General features: G+C 46.6%; 1 protein-coding gene across 1 annotated transcript; it reads left to right on the top strand.

The window, feature by feature from the left end:
- Nucleotides 1–1,573: 1,573 nt before the first annotated feature.
- LOC115199057 (globoside alpha-1,3-N-acetylgalactosaminyltransferase 1) lies at nt 1,574–16,573 on the top strand. The gene is made up of 7 exons (XM_029761581.1): nt 1,574–1,770; nt 12,793–12,828; nt 13,128–13,169; nt 13,310–13,387; nt 13,521–13,553; nt 13,716–13,850; nt 15,561–16,573. Exons 1-7 carry the CDS (start codon nt 1,706–1,708, stop codon nt 16,261–16,263), a joined length of 1,092 nt encoding a protein of 363 aa, XP_029617441.1. The 5' UTR covers nt 1,574–1,705; the 3' UTR covers nt 16,264–16,573.
- Nucleotides 16,574–16,957: the final 384 nt, after the last annotated feature.

The raw sequence follows: 16,957 nt of genomic DNA, 5'->3' as shown, positions 1-16,957 counted from the left end.
GACTGATTTCCTTAACTCAGCAAAATCTTTGAAATTGTTGCATGTTGCATTTATATTTTTGTTCAGAATACTTAATGAAAAGCTGAAATGTCTTGAGTCAATAAGTATCAACCCCTTTGTTATGGCAAGCCTGAATAAGTTCAGGAGTAAAACTTTGCTTAACAAGTCACAAGTTGTATGGACTCACTCTGTGTGCAATAAAATGATGAAACATTATTTTTAAAAGATTACCTCATTTCTATACCCCACACATAAAATTATCTGTAAGGTCACTCTGTCGAGCAGTGAATTTCAACAACAGATTCAACCACAAAGACCAGCGAGGTTTACCGGTGCCTCATAAAGAAGGGCACCTATTATTAGATGGTTAAAAATGTAATAAAATGTAGACAGTGAATAGCTCTTTGAGCATGGTAAAGTTATTAATTACACTTTGGATGGTGTATCAATCACTAAAAAGATACAGGCGTCCCACTCAGTTGCCAGTGAGGAAGAAAACCTTCTAAGGATTTCGCCCAACGAGTCCAATGGTGACTTCAAAACAGAGTTTAATTACTATGATAAGAGAAAACAACATTGCAGTTACTCCACAAAACTCATCTAATGGACAGAGTCAAAAGAAGGAATACAGAATACAAATATTCCAAAACATGCATCCTGTTTGCAACAAGGCACTAAAGTAATACTGCAAAAATACAAAGTGTTATGTTTGGGACAAGTCCAATACAACACATTACTCAGTACCAATCTCCTTATTTTCAAGCATACTGGTGGCTATATCATGTTATGTGTATGCTTGTAATCGTTAAGGACTGGGGAGTTTTTCAGGATAAAAAATAAACAGAATGTAGCGAAGCACAGTCAAAATCCTTGGGGAAAACCTGGTACAGTCTGCTTTCCACCTCACACTGGGAGATGAATTCACCTTTCAACAGGACAATAGCCTAAAACACAAGGCCAAATCTACACTACAGGTGATTCTACAAAGTATTGACTTGGGGTGTGAATACTTATGTTAATGTGATATTTCTGTATTTAATTTTCAATACATTTGCAAAAATGTCTAAAAACATATTTTCACTTTGTCATTATGGTGTATTGTGTGTAGATCGGTGAGATTTTTTATTCATTTAAAACAATTTGAATTCAGGCTGTAACACAACAAAATGTGGAAAAAGTCAAGGGGTATTAATACTTTCTGACGGCACTGTTTGTTGAAATATGGGTGGTACTACCCTCCAGTTCATTCCTTTTCGTCAAAGTTGTTTAAAGACTTCCTCCAGCTACACCATCGGCCTCGACCCTTGCTTGAGGAACAATATAGAAGCAATATAGAACAAAATAAGTTTTGTTAAGTAAATCAGGTGACAAATCAGGTGAAAAGGAGACTGGAGTGCCACTTTAACAAAAAAAGTGCAAGATCTTATGTTATCCCTGCCATTCAATGCCCTCCAACATAACAAAAAAGGTGCTTAACCTGTTCCATAGTGTGTTTGTTGTTCTATAGATATATGGTGCTTTTCTTACCTTACACATGAGTTTTGGTCACACCCATATTTACATAGCCCACTGGCACTATGTAGGTCTACATCCTTGCTGGTGAAACCGTAAAAGGCACATATTCTACTGGCTTTGGGATACAGTCCTGCATTACTTCAAACACTCAAAGTTTGATTTAACAGAATTGCAAACTTTGGGAGGGACAATGCGTTTTTTCACAAATATCCGTCCTTCCATCACTCTGCCACTTCTTGGAATCCTACTTTTGGGGTATGTTGCGTTTTCCGTGTTTTATTAAGTCAAATTAGTGATATCTGATCTTTCAAGAAACTTCATCATAGAATAACATCAGAATACAAGTGTTCTCATTCTGAATACATCAGAACACAATGTATGAGTGTTGTCATACTGATGGTGTCCACGATGATGATATTATCATTCATTATGTCAATCTATGAATTTTGCGAGTACCTCGTAATGCTTACACTGCCAGAAAGATTTCAATCTCATCTTTCTAGTAAAAATGTTTTTATAATTTGCTGAGGTGTAGTCACTTTTGAGGACACAAGCTCAAGTACACAGTATGATAAAGATATGAAGATATGAAAAATCATATGATTTCTTTCCTATTCAACAAATGTGGGGGAATTGGGCTTGAAATGATTGAAATGTTTTCTAAATATAGTAACAATCAGATTTAAATGACTTACTATAATATTAAACCTTTCTTATACATATAATCATACTTAGTGCTTTATTTTTCGTCTGGCATTAAGGCGGCGCTTGTGTCAAATGCATGCTCTTTGGCAATTTCGTTTAAACTAGCGCTCTGCTATTTTCCTTCGCTGGCGCCAGGGTTGGTAATTAACCAGTTTTAGATCAACTGGTTTGCTGATTGGGAAGCGTGTAAATATTTGAGATGTTGGCTTAACAAGGTGCGCCAACGTGCCAATTTCAAGCAGCGCTATTGGTGATATTTAAAACTCACCATAAAGATGGCTTTAGAGTAACGTAATTGGTTATGGAATCGATTTTGCAAGCGGAGGGGAAAAGTAGCTTAGTGAGTAGCCTATAACCAATGTTTTATTAAAATATCACGAGCAGTCAACAGACATTCACGTTTTTTTATTCGTTTTGTCCATTTGGCTTCTGTGAAGATTTTGGACTCATTAGGTCTATGTGCAATTCGCGTTGAATATAAGGTGTCAGTTTAGGGACGTCAAGTTATTTCTATAGACTGGCCATATCAACGGCGATGGTAGGCACATTTTATTATAACGTTTGGGTCGAACATGCAGTGCATTTTCGAAATGCAAATGCCATAAAGGAATATATCCACGTTGAAGCCAACGTGTGCCAGCTGCCAGCGGTGTGCACACATTGCCGTATGCTCATTGAAGGAGAGATGCGAATTATGATATCATGCCTCTAACCCGATCCTTATTAGAAATATCGTTGTTTGATTTTAATAAAACTAATTAAAATACGTATTATAAATATTCACTATCCATGCGTTTCTGTTGAGAAAGCACATGTCTGCTATTTCTGGAGAAGTGAAAATCTGATCTGTAAAATGCTTCCATGATGTTTATAAATATTACATTTAGGAGCAGTATCACGGTGAGTGGACATTCCCCCTTTCTCTTTATAGTGGATATTTTTCCAGCTCCTGTGAAAAGTTTGGATGTGCATAAAACCCACCATAGTAAGTTGCCTTATACAACCCGCTGGGAATAATTATGGTGCCGGTGTAACAGTATAGCTTCCGTCCCTCTCCTCGCCCCAACATGGGCTTGAACCAGGGACCCTCTGCACGCATCAACAACTGACACCTACGAAGCATCGTTACCCATCGTGCCACAAAAGCCGGACTACCTCCTCTCTTTACCATACGTATAACATTATCTGTAATGTCCCTCAGTCGAGCAGTGAATTTCAACAACAGATTCAACCACAAAGACCAGGGAGGTTTTCCAATGCCTCGCAAAGAAGGGCACCTATTGGTAAAATGAAATAAAAAACAGACAGTGAATAGCCCTTTGAGCATGGTGAAGTTTTTAATTACACTTTGGATGGTGTATCAATACACCCAGTCACTGCAAAGATACAGGCATCCCACTCAGTTGCCGGAGAGGAAGGAAACCGCTCAGGGATTTCACCATGAGGACAATGGTGACTTCAAAACAGAGTTGAATTACTATGATAAGAGAAAACAACATTGTAATTACACCACAAAACTAATCTAATGGACAGAGTCAAAAGAAGGAAGCCTGTACAGAATACAAATATTCCAAAACGTGCATACTGTTTGCACCAAGGCACTAAAGTAATACTGCAAAAATACAAAGTGTTATATTTGGGGCAAGTCCAATATAACACATTACTCAGTACCCTTCTCCTTATTTTCAATTATACTGGTGGCTGCATCATGTTATGTGTATGCTTGTAATCGTTAAGGACTGAGGAGTTTTTCAGGATAAAGAAACAGAATGGAGCTAAGCACAGTCAAAATCCTAGATGAAAACCTGTTTCAGTCTGCTTTCCACCAGACACTGGGAGATGAATATACCTTTCAGCAGGACAATAGCCTAAAACACAAGGCCAAAACAACACTGAAGTTGCTTACTGTCACGTCCTGACCATTGTAAGTTCTTTTTTTCTATGGTAGAGTAGGTCAGGGCGTGACATGGGGGTGTTTGTCCGTTTTTGTATTTCTATGTTTAGTTTCTAGTTTTGTATTTCTAGGGTGAGTAGTTGTTTTTCGTTTAGTTGTGTGTACCTGACGGAACTGTCTGCTGTCATTTTTGTTTATTTGTAAGTGTTCATTCTTTCATTAAACATCAGGATGAACATATTCCACGCTGCACCTTGGTCTACTCATTTTGACGCCTGTGACAGAATCACCCACCAACAAAGGACCAAGCAGCGTGGAATGGAGCAGCGGGAAAAATGGACTTGAGAGGAGATATTAGATGGGAAAGGACCCTGGAGGCAGGCTGGGGAGTATCGCCGTCCGAAGGAGGAGATCGAGGCAGCAAGAGCGGAGCGGCGATACTATGAGGCGCTATATCCACCAATAGGCAAGGACAAGAGGCAGCACCAAAACATTTTTTTTGGGGGGGCACACGGGCAGATTGGCTAAGGCGATTTTAAGACCTGCGCCAACTCCCCGTGCTTACCGTGGGAAGCGAGTGACCGAGCAAGCACCGTGTTATGCGGTGATGCGCACTGTGTCGCCAGTGCGCACTCACAGCCCGGTGCGCTCGGTGCAAGTTCCTCACCGTTGCCATGCTAGAGTTGGCCGTCAGCCAGGTAGAGGTGTGCCGGTTCAGCGTATCTGGCCTCCAGTGCGTCTCTTCGGTCCAGGTTATCCTGCGCCTGCTCTATGCACGGTACCCCCCTTTCACCAGCACAGCCCAGTTCGTCCTCTGCCGGCGCTCCGCCCTTGTTTGGCTCAAATCACCATCCAGCCAGGACGGGGTGTGCCAGCTCTAAGCTCCAGACCTCCGGTGCGCCTCCGGAGCCCAGTACGTCCTGTGCCTCCTCCTCGCACTCGCCCTGAGGTGCGTGTTACTAGTCTGGCGCCTCCTATGCCAGCTCCACGCATCTAGCCTCCAGTGCGCCTGCCCAGTCCGGGGTGTCCTGTTCCTGCTCCCCGCACTCGCTCTGAGGTGCATGTTACTAGTCTGGCGCCTCCTATGCCAGTCCCACGCATCAGGCCTTCAGTGCGCCTGCCCAGTCCAGGGTGTCCTGTTCCTGCTCCCCGCACTAGCCCTGAGGTGCGTGTTACTAGTCTGGCGCTTCCTATGCCAGTCCCACGCATCAGGCCACCAGTGACGCTCCTCAGCCTGGAGCCTCCAGCGACACTTCTCAGCCCGGAGCCTCCAGCGACGCACCTCAGCCCGGAGCCTACAGCGACGCTCCCCAGTCCGGAGCCTCCGGCGGCGGTCTGCAACCCAGAGCCTTCAGCGGCGGTCTGCAACCCAGAGCCTTCAGCGGCGGTCTGCAGCCCAGAGCCTTCAGCGGCGGTCTGCAGCCCAGAGCCTTCAGCAGCGGTCTGCAGCCCAGAGCCTTCAACGGTGGTCTGCAGTCCAGAGTCTTCAATGGCGGTCTGCAGCCCAGAGTCTTCAGCGGCGGCCTTTAGCCCAGAGTCTTCAGTGGCGGTTGGCAGTCCGAAGCATCCGGCGATGATCCATGGTCTGGTTCCTCCGGACATACAGAAGCGGGGGGATCAGCGGGCGGTGGGGGTACTACGCCCGGAACCAGAGCCGCCGCCATAGACATTAGTCACCCACCCTACCCTCCCTTTGTGTTGTGTTTTTTTTCGGGGGGGGTTGTTGTTTAGGGGGGTTTTGTTGTTGGTTTTGTAGGTGCGGTCGGAGTCCGCACCTTTGGGTGCGGACTCATCCTGACCATAGTAAGTTGTTATTTTCTATGGTAGAGTAGGTCAGGGCGTGACGGGGGGTGTTTGTCCATTTTTGTATTTCTATGTTTAGTTTCTAGTTTTGTATTTCTAGGTTGGGTTTTATTTGGCATGACCTCCAATTAGAGGTAGCCGGTTGTCGTTGTCTCTAATTGGAGGCCATATTTAAGTTGATGTCTGTCCCACTTGTGTTTTGTGGGTGATTATATTTTGTGAGGGTGTTTTTGCCTCCTGCGTCACGGTTTGTTGTTTTGTTCCTTCAGTTTATTTTTTGTATCGCATTAAGTTTCACTGTCCAATAAATATGTGGAACGAAACCGACGCTGCATTTTGGTCCGATCATTCGAACAGTCGTGACACTTATCAAGAAAACATGAATTTTCCTAAGTGGCTGAGTTACAGTTTTGACTTAAATCGACTTGAAAATCTATGGCAAGATCTGAAAATGGTTGTTTAGCAATGATCAGAAACGAACTTGACAGAGCTTAATTAAATAATTTTGAACAAAAATGATCTTAGAGACTTACCCAGAAAGACTCAGAGCTATAATCGCTGCCAAAGATGCTTCTACAAAGTTTTGACTCAGGGGTGTGAATACTTGTGTAAATTGATATTTATGTATTTCATTTTCAATAAATGTACAAAAATGGCAAAAAACATATTTTCACTTTGTCATTATGGTGTATTGTGTGTAGATGTGTGATTTTTTGTATTTATTTAAAACAATTTGAATTCAGGCTGTAACACAACAAAATGTGGAATAAGTCAAGGGGTATTAATACTTTCGGAAGGCACTGTTTGTTGAAATATGGGTGGTATTACCCTCCAGTTCATTCCTTTTCGTCAAAGTTGTTTAAAGACTTCCTCCAGCTACTTCATCGGCCTCGAACCTTGCTTGAGTAACAATATTGACGCAACAGAGAACGAAATACGTTTAAAAAAAAGTAAATCAGGTGATAGATCAGGTGAAAAGGAGACTGGAGTGCCACTTTAACAAAAAAAGTGGAACAGCTTATGGTATACCTGCCATTCAATGCCCTCCAACATAAAAAAAAGGTGCTTAACCTGTTCCGGTGTTTTCGTTGTTCTATAGATGTATGTGTAACGGCTTGCCTGTGGTGTGGCGGAAAGAAGCGCAGGAAGCAGCGAACACGGTGTGGTAATTTTAATCAAACCACAACGTACAAAATTAAAGGGCTCCCAACAACAGGGAAAAATACAACCAACAAGCACAGTCGAACAAACTGCAGTCGACACACAGAAAGACAATCCCGCACAATAGGGAGCGGGCCAGCTGAACTAAATAGCCCTCTTAATGACTAACTCAGGGCAGGTGAGAAAACATAAAAAAAGGGAAAAACAAAAAGGGAATCGGTGGTAGCTAATAGGCCGGTGACGACGACCGCCGAGCGCCACCCGAGCAGGAGGGGGCGCCACCGTCGGTAGGAATCGTGACAGTACCCCCCTCCTGACGCGCGGCTCCTGCTGCGCGCCGACACCGGCCTCGAGGCCGACCCGGAGGACGAGGCGCAGGGCGATCCGGACGGAGGCGGTGGAACTCCTTCAACATGGATGGGTCCAAGACGTCCTCCGCCGGCACCCAGCACCTCTCCTCCGGACCGTACCCCTCCCAGTCCACGAGGTACTGCAGGCCCCCCGCCCGGCGTCTCGAGTCCAGAATGGCCCTTACGCTGTACGCCGGGGACCCCCCGATGTCCAGGGGGGGTGGAGGGACCTCCGGCACCTCATCTTCTTGTAGGGGACCAGCCACCACCGGCCTGAGGAGAGACACATGAAACGAGGGGTTAATACGGTAATAGGAAGGGAGTTGCAACCGATAACACACCTCGTTTATCCTCCTCAGGACTTTGAAGGGCCCCACACACTGCGGCCCCAGCTTCCGGCAGGGCACGCGGAGGGACAGGTTCCGGGTCGAGAGCCAGACCCTGTCACCCGGTGCGAACACCGGCGCCTCACTGCGGTGGCGGTCAGCACTCCTTTTCTGCCTGGCACTGGCCTCCTTCAGTGAGTCCTGTACTGCTTTCCAGGTCTCCTTGGAGTGCTGAACCCAGTCCTCCACCGCAGGAGCATCGGTCTGGCTCTGGTGCCATGGGGCCAGGACCGGCTGGTACCCTAACACACACTGGAAGGGTGACATGTTAGTAGAGGAGTGGCGAAGTGAGTTCTGGGCTAACTCTGCCCAGGGAATATACCTCGCCCACTCCCCTGGCCGGTCCCGGCAATACGACCTCAGGAACCTGCCCACCTCCTGGTTCACCCTCTCCGCCTGCCCATTGCTCTCGGGGTGATAACCGGAGGTTAAACTGACCGAGACCCCCAGCCGCTCCATAAACGCCTTCCAGACCATGGATGTGAACTGGGAACCCCGATCAGAGACAATATCCTCCGGCACCCCATAGTGCCGGAAGACGTGGGTAAATAGGGCCTCCGCAGTCTGCAGGGCCGTAGGGAGACCGGGCAAGGGGAGGAGACGGCAGGACTTAGAAAACCGATCCACAACCACCAGAATCTCAGTGTTCCCCTGAGAGGGGGGAAGATCTGTCAGGAAGTTGATAGACAGGTGCGACCATGGCCGTTGTGGAACGGGGAGGGGCTGTAACTTCCCTCTCGGTAAATGCCTAGGAGCCTTACTCTGGGCACACACCGAACAGGAAGAGACATATGACCTCACGTCCTTAGCCAAGGTGGGCCACCAATACTTCCCCCTTAGACTCCGCTCTGTCCTCTCTACACCAGGATGACCCGCCGCAGGTAGCGTGTGCGCCCACCGAATCAACCGATCGCGAACATCGAGCGGCACAGACATGCGCCCCTCGGGCACCTGCGTCGGCGCAGGTTCCAACACCAGTGCCCGCTCGATGTCCGCGTCCACCTCCCACACCACTGGTGCCACCAGCCTTGACGCTGGAATGATGGGAGTTGGATCGATGGGTCGGTCATCCGTGTCATACAGACGGGACAGCGCGTCGGCTTTAGTATTAAGGGAACCCGGTCTATATGAGATGGTAAACCTAAACCGGGCGAAGAACATGGCCCACCTTACCTGACGTGGGTTCAGTCTCCTCGCTGCCCGGATGTACTCCAGGTTTCGGTGGTCGGTCCAGATGAGAAAGGGGTGCTTAGCCCCCTCAAGCCAGTGTCGCCACACCCTCAAGGCTTTGACTACCGCTAGCAACTCCCTGTCCCCCACATCGTAATTACGCTCCGCCGAACTGAGCTTCCCTGAGAAGAAAGCACAGGGGCAGAGTTTCGGTGGCGCACCCGAGCGCTGTGATAGCACGGCACCCACCCCAGCCTCGGATGCGTCCACCTCTACTACGAACGCTAAAGACGGGTCCGGGTGCGCCAACACGGGCGCGTCGGTGAACAGTGTCTTCAACTTCTTGAAGGCTCCGTCCGCCTCCGTCGACCATCTCAAACGCGCCGGCCCCCCCTTCAGCAGTGAGGTAATGGGAGCCGCTACCTGGCCAAACCCCCGGATAAACCTCCGGTAGTAGTTGGCAAAGCCCAAGAACCGCTGCACTTCCTTCACCGTGGTTAGAGTCGGCCAATCACGCACGGCCTTAACGCGGTCACACTCCATCACCACCCCCGTGGTGGAAATGCGATAACCCAGAAAGGAGACGGCTCGTTTGAAAAACTCACACTTCTCAGCCTTAACGTATAGGTCATGCTCCAGCAGTCTACCAAGCACCTTGCGCACCAGGGACACATGCGCGGAGCGGGTGGCGGAATATATCAGAATGTCATCGATATAAACAATCACGCCCTGCCCGTGCAGGTCCCTGAGAATCTCGTCAACAAAGGATTGAAAGACGGCTGGAGCATTTTTCAACCCATACGGCATGACGAGGTACTCATAATGGCCTGATGTGGTACTAAAGGCGGTTTTCCACTCATCTCCCCTCTTGATACGCACCAGGTTATACGCGCTCCTGAGATCCAATTTTGTGAAGAGCTGTGCTCCGTGAAATGATTCCACCGCCGTAGCGATAAGAGGTAGTGGGTAACTAAACCCCACCGTGATCGCGTTTAGACCTCTATAATCAATGCACGGACGCAGACCTCCCTCCTTTTTCTTCACAAAAAAGAAACTCGAGGAAGCGGGTGAGATGGAGGGCCGAATGTACCCCTGTCCCAAGGATTCCGTGACGTATGTCTCCATAGCCGCCGTCTCCTCTTGTGACAAGGGGTACACGTGACTCCTGGGAAGCGCAGCGTTAACCTGGAGATCTATCGCACAATCCCCTTGTTGATGAGGTGGTAATTTAGTCGCTCTCTTTTTACAAAAAGCGATCGCTAAATCGGCGTATTCAGGGGGAATGCGCACGGTGGACACCTGGTCTGGACTCTCCACCGACGTGGCACCTATGGAAACTCCTAGACACCTCCCTGAACACTCCTCCGACCACCCCTGGAGAACCCCCTGTTTCCATGAAATGAGGGGATTGTGACCAGCCAGCCAGGGGAACCCAGCACCACCGGAAACGCAGGTGAATCAATAAGGAAAAAGTTAATGCTTTCCTTATGATTCCCCAGCGTTACCATGTCCAGCGGCACCGTAGACTCCCTGACTAGCCCTGACCCTAATGGTCGGCTATCTAAGGAGTGCACGGGGAAGGGGGAATCTATCGGCACCCGTGGAATGCCCAGCTTAATGGCAAGTCCACGGTCCATAAAGTTCCCAGCTGCGCCTGAATCGACTAGCGCCCTATGCTGGGAAGAGGGAAAAAAGTTAGAAAATGAAACAGGCAAAACACATGACCAACAGGGGGTTCTGGGCGAGTCTGGTGCTGACTCACCTGAGGTGACCGAGAAGTGTTCTGCCTGCCTTCTCGACTCCCAGACTGGCTCCTCCAGCACCGGTCGGCCGTGTGTCCTCTCCGACCACAGCTGGTGCAGGAGGAGCCACCTCCTCCGGTGCCCCTTGACACGGCCCCCCCTACCTCCATAGGGGTAGGGGCGGGGGTGCCCGGGGGTGGAACGGGCAGCACCCTCTCCGAACGCCCGCGGGCAGCCAGCAAATTGTCCAACCGTATGGACATATCAATAAGTTCGTCCAGGGATAGGTTGGTGTCCCTACAGGCCAGCTCCCTGCGGACGTCCGCCCGGAGACTACACCGGTAGTGGTCTATGAGGGCCCTGTCATTCCACCCCGCTCCAGCAGCCAAGGTCCTAAACTCCAGCGCGAAGTCTTGAGCGCTCCTCGTCTCCTGCCTGAGGTGGAACAGCCGTTCACCCGCCGCTCTACCTTCGGGGGGGTGGTCGAAAACAGCCCGAAAGCGGCGGGTGAACTCTGGGTAGTGGTCCCTCGCCGAGTCCGGAGCGTTCCAGACTGCATTAGCCCACTCCAGAGCTCGGCCCGTCAGGCAGGAAACGAGGGCACTCATGCTCTCCTCTCCTGTAGGAGCAGGCCTGACGGTGGCCAGGTACAACTCTAACTGGAGAAGAAACCCCTTGCACCCAGCCGCCGTCCCATCGTACTCCCTCGGGAGTGCCAGGCGAAGCGCGCCAGAGCCAGACGTCGTAGGAGGAGGAGATGGTTGTATCGGGGGGGTATAGGTGGAGAGGATACCACTCCTCTCCCATCGGTCCATCCTCTCCATCACCTGGTCCATGGCGGATCCGATGCGATGCAGGACCGATGTATTTTGTAGGACACGTTCCTCCATCGAGGGTAGTGAAGTGCCCGCTGCTCCCGCTGATTCCATGCTCTTTTTGGTGCGGGATTCTGTAACGGCTTGCCTGTGGTGTGGCGGAAAGAAGCGCAGGAAGCAGCGAACACGGTGTGGTAATTTTAATCAAACCACAACGTACAAAATTAAAGGGCTCCCAACAACAGGGAAAAATACAACCAACAAGCACAGTCGAACAAACTGCAGTCGACACACAGAAAGACAATCCCGCACAATAGGGAGCGGGCCAGCTGAACTAAATAGCCCTCTTAATGACTAACTCAGGGCAGGTGAGAAAACATAAAAAAAGGGAAAAACAAAAAGGGAATCGGTGGTAGCTAATAGGCCGGTGACGACGACCGCCGAGCGCCACCCGAGCAGGAGGGTGCGCCACCGTCGGTAGGAATCGTGACAGTATGGTGCTTTTCTTACCTTACACATAAGCATCGGTCACACCCATATTTACATAGTCCACTGGCACTGTGTAGTTCTACATTTTTGCTGGTGAAACAGTAAAAGGCATAGTTTCTACTGGCTTTGGGATACAGTCCTGCATTACTTCAAACACTCAAAGTTTGATTTAATAGAATTACAAACTTTGGGAGGAACAATGCGTTTTTTCACAAATATCCGTCCTTCTATGGCTCTGCCACTTCTTTGAATCACACTTTTGGTGTATGTTGCTTTTTCCGTGTTTTATTAAGTCAACTAGTGATGTCTGATCTTTGGAGAATCTTCATCATAGTCTTAGAATAACATCAGAATACAAGTGTTCTCATTCTGAATACACCAGAACAAATCAGAATACAATGTATGAGTGTTGTCATACTGATGGTTTCCACGATGATGATATTATCATTCATTTTGTAAATCTATGAATTTTGTGATGTCCACTTTTGATAATCATGATATTTAATTATAATATACTTCTGTTATTAGCTCTGCTCAGATTGTTGAATTACGTCCACTTGTTGTGTATGTACTCTGATTACGCACCATTGTTCTTCTGCATGTGTCAACACTTGTGTTTGCACAGAGCTGATAATTGCATTTAACCAAAATGTACGCATCTCTCCATACCACTTTTTTTTTTACATATATGTTTTTGGGCGTTGTCGATATCATAGCTGATGTACATGGTGTTAATCCATCCTCTTTCTATCTCCTATTTAGAGTCCTGGTTTTAACATATTGTTACTCATCATTTAGGTAAGATCGGAACTTGTTTAGTGTTCATTTGTTTGTAACTTTGTCAATGATATAATCCAATCTTGATAGAAATCCCATGACGTATATAATCCTATCAGAAAGACTCTATGCCATCATCTATTTCATAGGTGATTGCTGAAATGTAGCCTTCTAAAAAAGCCCAGTGGGCTCATGACAATGAGATTCAGGACCACAGATTAAGATCTAATTTGAGATAACATTTACATGTTGCACTTCTTTTCTGTTTGATTTGACATACTAGTTAAGTCACCTAAAATGTTCCTTTTTATCTTCAACAGTGAGATGAAAAATAAGGACGTCAGAATTCTAGAAGTTTTGGGGTAAGATAATTTGTATTACTGACATAATAAACAAACAACTTATATTTGTATACTTTTTTGTGAACCCCTAACCCTCCACAACCTCTCCTGATGCTATCATTCAGTATTAATACAGTATTAACATTGAACCCCCTCTGAAGGTTGTGTCAGCAGGACCCTGTCAATTTCAGGCGGGAAAATTGTAGTTGTAGGACCCGGGACATGCTGTCCCCACAGGGGTGAGACTCTTCTTTGGTCTACTCTAATATAATCATCTCACCTGATACCACCTCTTTGCAAAACTCACCAACTGCAGCCATTTTGAAAGCAGTACGCTATTTTACAATGTAATTTTTTGCATGGTCTTTTCAGACTCCTGTATAAGCAGCCCAGTGTGTTAAAGGGGTAAGTTATTATGAATATTTATTGTTAGTAGTAGACATAGTATCAGTAGGAGAAGGTGCATTTGGAAGTACAGGAAATGTAGTCACTATGAAAGAGTTGATTATGATGCATTGAATATCTCTGGGCGTTCACAAGCTTTTAACATATCTTTTGTTTTTTCAGGCGCACCAATGTGGTAACTGTTACCCCTTGGTTGGCACCAATTGTCTGGGAAGGCACCTTTAATCCCTTGATTGTTGACAGCATTTACAAGCCTATGCATCTCAGCATTGCCACAACCGTCTTTGCTGTTGGCAAGTAAGTAGTCTCACACAGGTCAGCCGTCCCTACCAGGATGTCTGGTAGCACTGAGCCTTAAATGTAGAATAACATTTGTAGTCGGTCATCAAACATTTCTGTAAAAAAAACAATGATAAAGCCTTGCATTCCTATTTTCTTCTCGTTGTGTTCCCATTTTTAACCATTTCATGTGTCTGAAGGTAGAACTCTGCATATCCGGCAGGCCCAGAGAGAAAATCAAGTACACATATAGGTCTACCGCTGGCCAATCAGATACCTTATATCCCCGTGTCTTTATTGTTTCCTCGAGCCTTAGGCTGTATAAAGAAGCCTCAAGCACACAGCAAAGTTGATACTGTGAAATTTTGAAACCTGTAAAGCCATGACTAGAGAGAAACTCAAGGGCACATCTACATATTTTCCACCCAGTCTGCTCAGGGATTTGAACAAGCAACCTTTCAACTACTTAACCACTAGGCTACCATGAGTAACAGCCTGAATTGGTGCATAAGGCAGAAATAATGCAGTGCAACTTGAGTTTCGTCATCAGCTGGAAGAATGTCCCCTTTTTGTCAGCGGAGCGAGGTAGAGCGGAGGGACAATGAGTCGGATGAGAGACAGCCTCACCGCTGCTCTCTCCCTCCCTCCCTCCCCTCAGAATGGCCCCATCAGATGCAGACGATCAATCCAGTAAAATAAAAAGCAAAAGATTATGCTCACTCAGCTGTGCCTCACAAGAAATACAACAAATGATATATTAACAGTGTGATCATATATATATTACCAGTGTGATCATATATTTATTACCAGTGTGATCATATATATATTACCAGTGTGATCATATATATATTACCAGTGTGATCATATATATATTACCAGTGTGATCATATATATATATTACCAGTGTGATGATTTAGAAATATAATTTTAAAATGGTCTGAGAAGAACAGCATTGGAATGGCAATTCAAGCATAGTCAATATGCAGTGATGATCATGTATTGGGCCTATAGCCTATTGCACAAACCACATTGCTACAGAACTGTTTTTCTACGTTAATGTTGCTTAGGCATAGCCACGGGCAGTAGGGGTGCTGAGGGTGCTGCAACACCCCCTGATAAATTGAAAAGTATCTTCCTGCGGCCATATTTTTTAAGTCATCTTGAGTGGTAGATCTCGGCTTGATGCTGTCAAAACAGTTACTACGTAATCATATTAGATGATAAATAACCTAGCTATGGCAGCTATTAATCTACTATAGCGCCAGTCGGCTTGGTTGGTTGCTATCTCTCGTCTCTCCTTCCCTCCTCCCTATTCCCTGTGTCACTCACTCACACTCACAGTAGCCTACACATAGAGCATGACCCCTGCTAGACCGTCACATGGACATGTACAAGAGTGACCAGTAAAAATAGGTTCAAACTTAGCTTGCACTTGCTCTGGTTACCTGAGAAGAAATTTAAAAAAAATGTACAACCCACACATTATGTTCTTAATTAAGTGTTCCTTGCTGAAAGTTCCACACTTTTGACTGCCAACCTTTGAGTGCCTTAGTCTCCACTACACCCTTTTTCCCAAACTAGTGAGTCTCAGTCTCAGCAGGCCTACCTCAAAGTTGGAAAATATCTTGATTTAGATTACACATTATGTCATAATTACACAAAATTTAGTAATCCTCTTGCCATATGAGACGGGCAACTGAAACCTAGTTGGTTCTCCTTGTATTTTAGGTATGTGCGCTTCCTGCGTGACTTCCTAGAGACTGCCGAGAAGCATTTCATGGTGGATTTCAAAGTGCACTACTACATCTTCACTGACCGGAGGGAAGACGTGCCAGCGGTGGTCCTCGCTCCCGGTAGAAATGTAACCATCATCCCAGTCCCTGGCTCCAACCGCTGGCAGGAGATCTCCTCCAGGAGGATGGAGATGATCCAGACCACCATCGAGAACCAGATAGGCAAGGAGGCGGACTACATCTTCTGCTTGGATGTGGACACGAAGTTCCACGGACGGTGGGGGGCAGAAACATTGAGCAGGCTGGTGGCCACTATTCACCCAGGTTATTATGAGCAGACCCACGAGCACTACCCTTACGAACGCCGTCTTGCCTCGCGGGCCTACATCCCCGCGGGGGAAGGAGACTACTACTATGGAGGCGCCACCATCGCTGGCTATGTGGGGGACGTGCACAAGCTGGCAAAGTACTGCCGCGAGCAGCTGGAGGCCGATGCCGCCAACTCCATCGAGGCGACATGGCAGGAGGAAAGCCACCTGAACAGATATCTCCTTTACAACAAGCCCACTAAGATTCTGTCTCCGGAATACCTGTGGCAGGACTTCAAGGCCAAGACCAACGAGGTGCAAATAATCCGCTTCTCTCAGGTCAACAAGAACTATGCAGAGGTTCGGCCCAACGTGAAGAAAAGAAAGTAATGCTGTGGCCATTGTCGCACCAAGATTCAGGATCTAGGCCAGGGAGGAGGATGCTGCTATTTGTATACATTGAAGGTGGCTGGATCAGTAAACAAGCTTATGTTGTTCCAACATTAACCTCCCTTGTTATTGTAATGGTGAGAGGTTAGTATGTCTTGGGGGTATGATATTTGTGCATCTGTAACTTTCTCACTTATCATTATTCACGATTCACTCATTATCATCCGTAAACATGGTTCCATCCCCATTAATGTAGAAGTGTTTAGAAACATGTTCTATTCTTATTTACAATAAAAGTGATTCCAAAATTACACAATACATTACTTACCATTAATTTCTATTGGGCACAAAATTATCTCAAACACAACCAAAACAAAGAGCAAATGTATCCAACAGAGTCACAAGCTTGATGTAGTCATTGCGTGCTATGAATATGGGAACAAATACTTAACATTTTAATACTTTAATACACATGTAACTGAATTTGTCCCAATACTCCCCTAAAATGGGGGGACTATGTAGAAAAAGTGCTGTAATTTATAAACGATTCACCCGATATGAATGAAAATACCAAATTAAAGCTGACAGTCTGCACAGTATTTTTTTAAATTTCAAATCCAACCTTTTGGAGTATAGAGCCAAAAGAAGAAAAAATATTCACTGTTGTTAAAGGAATTTTATATCTCGATGATAA

Source organism: Salmo trutta, chromosome 8 (assembly GCF_901001165.1).
Source record: "Salmo trutta chromosome 8, fSalTru1.1, whole genome shotgun sequence".
In the NCBI taxonomy this organism is placed as follows: Eukaryota; Metazoa; Chordata; class Actinopteri; order Salmoniformes; family Salmonidae; genus Salmo; species Salmo trutta.
This window is presented reverse-complemented; position numbering and strand designations above follow the sequence as displayed.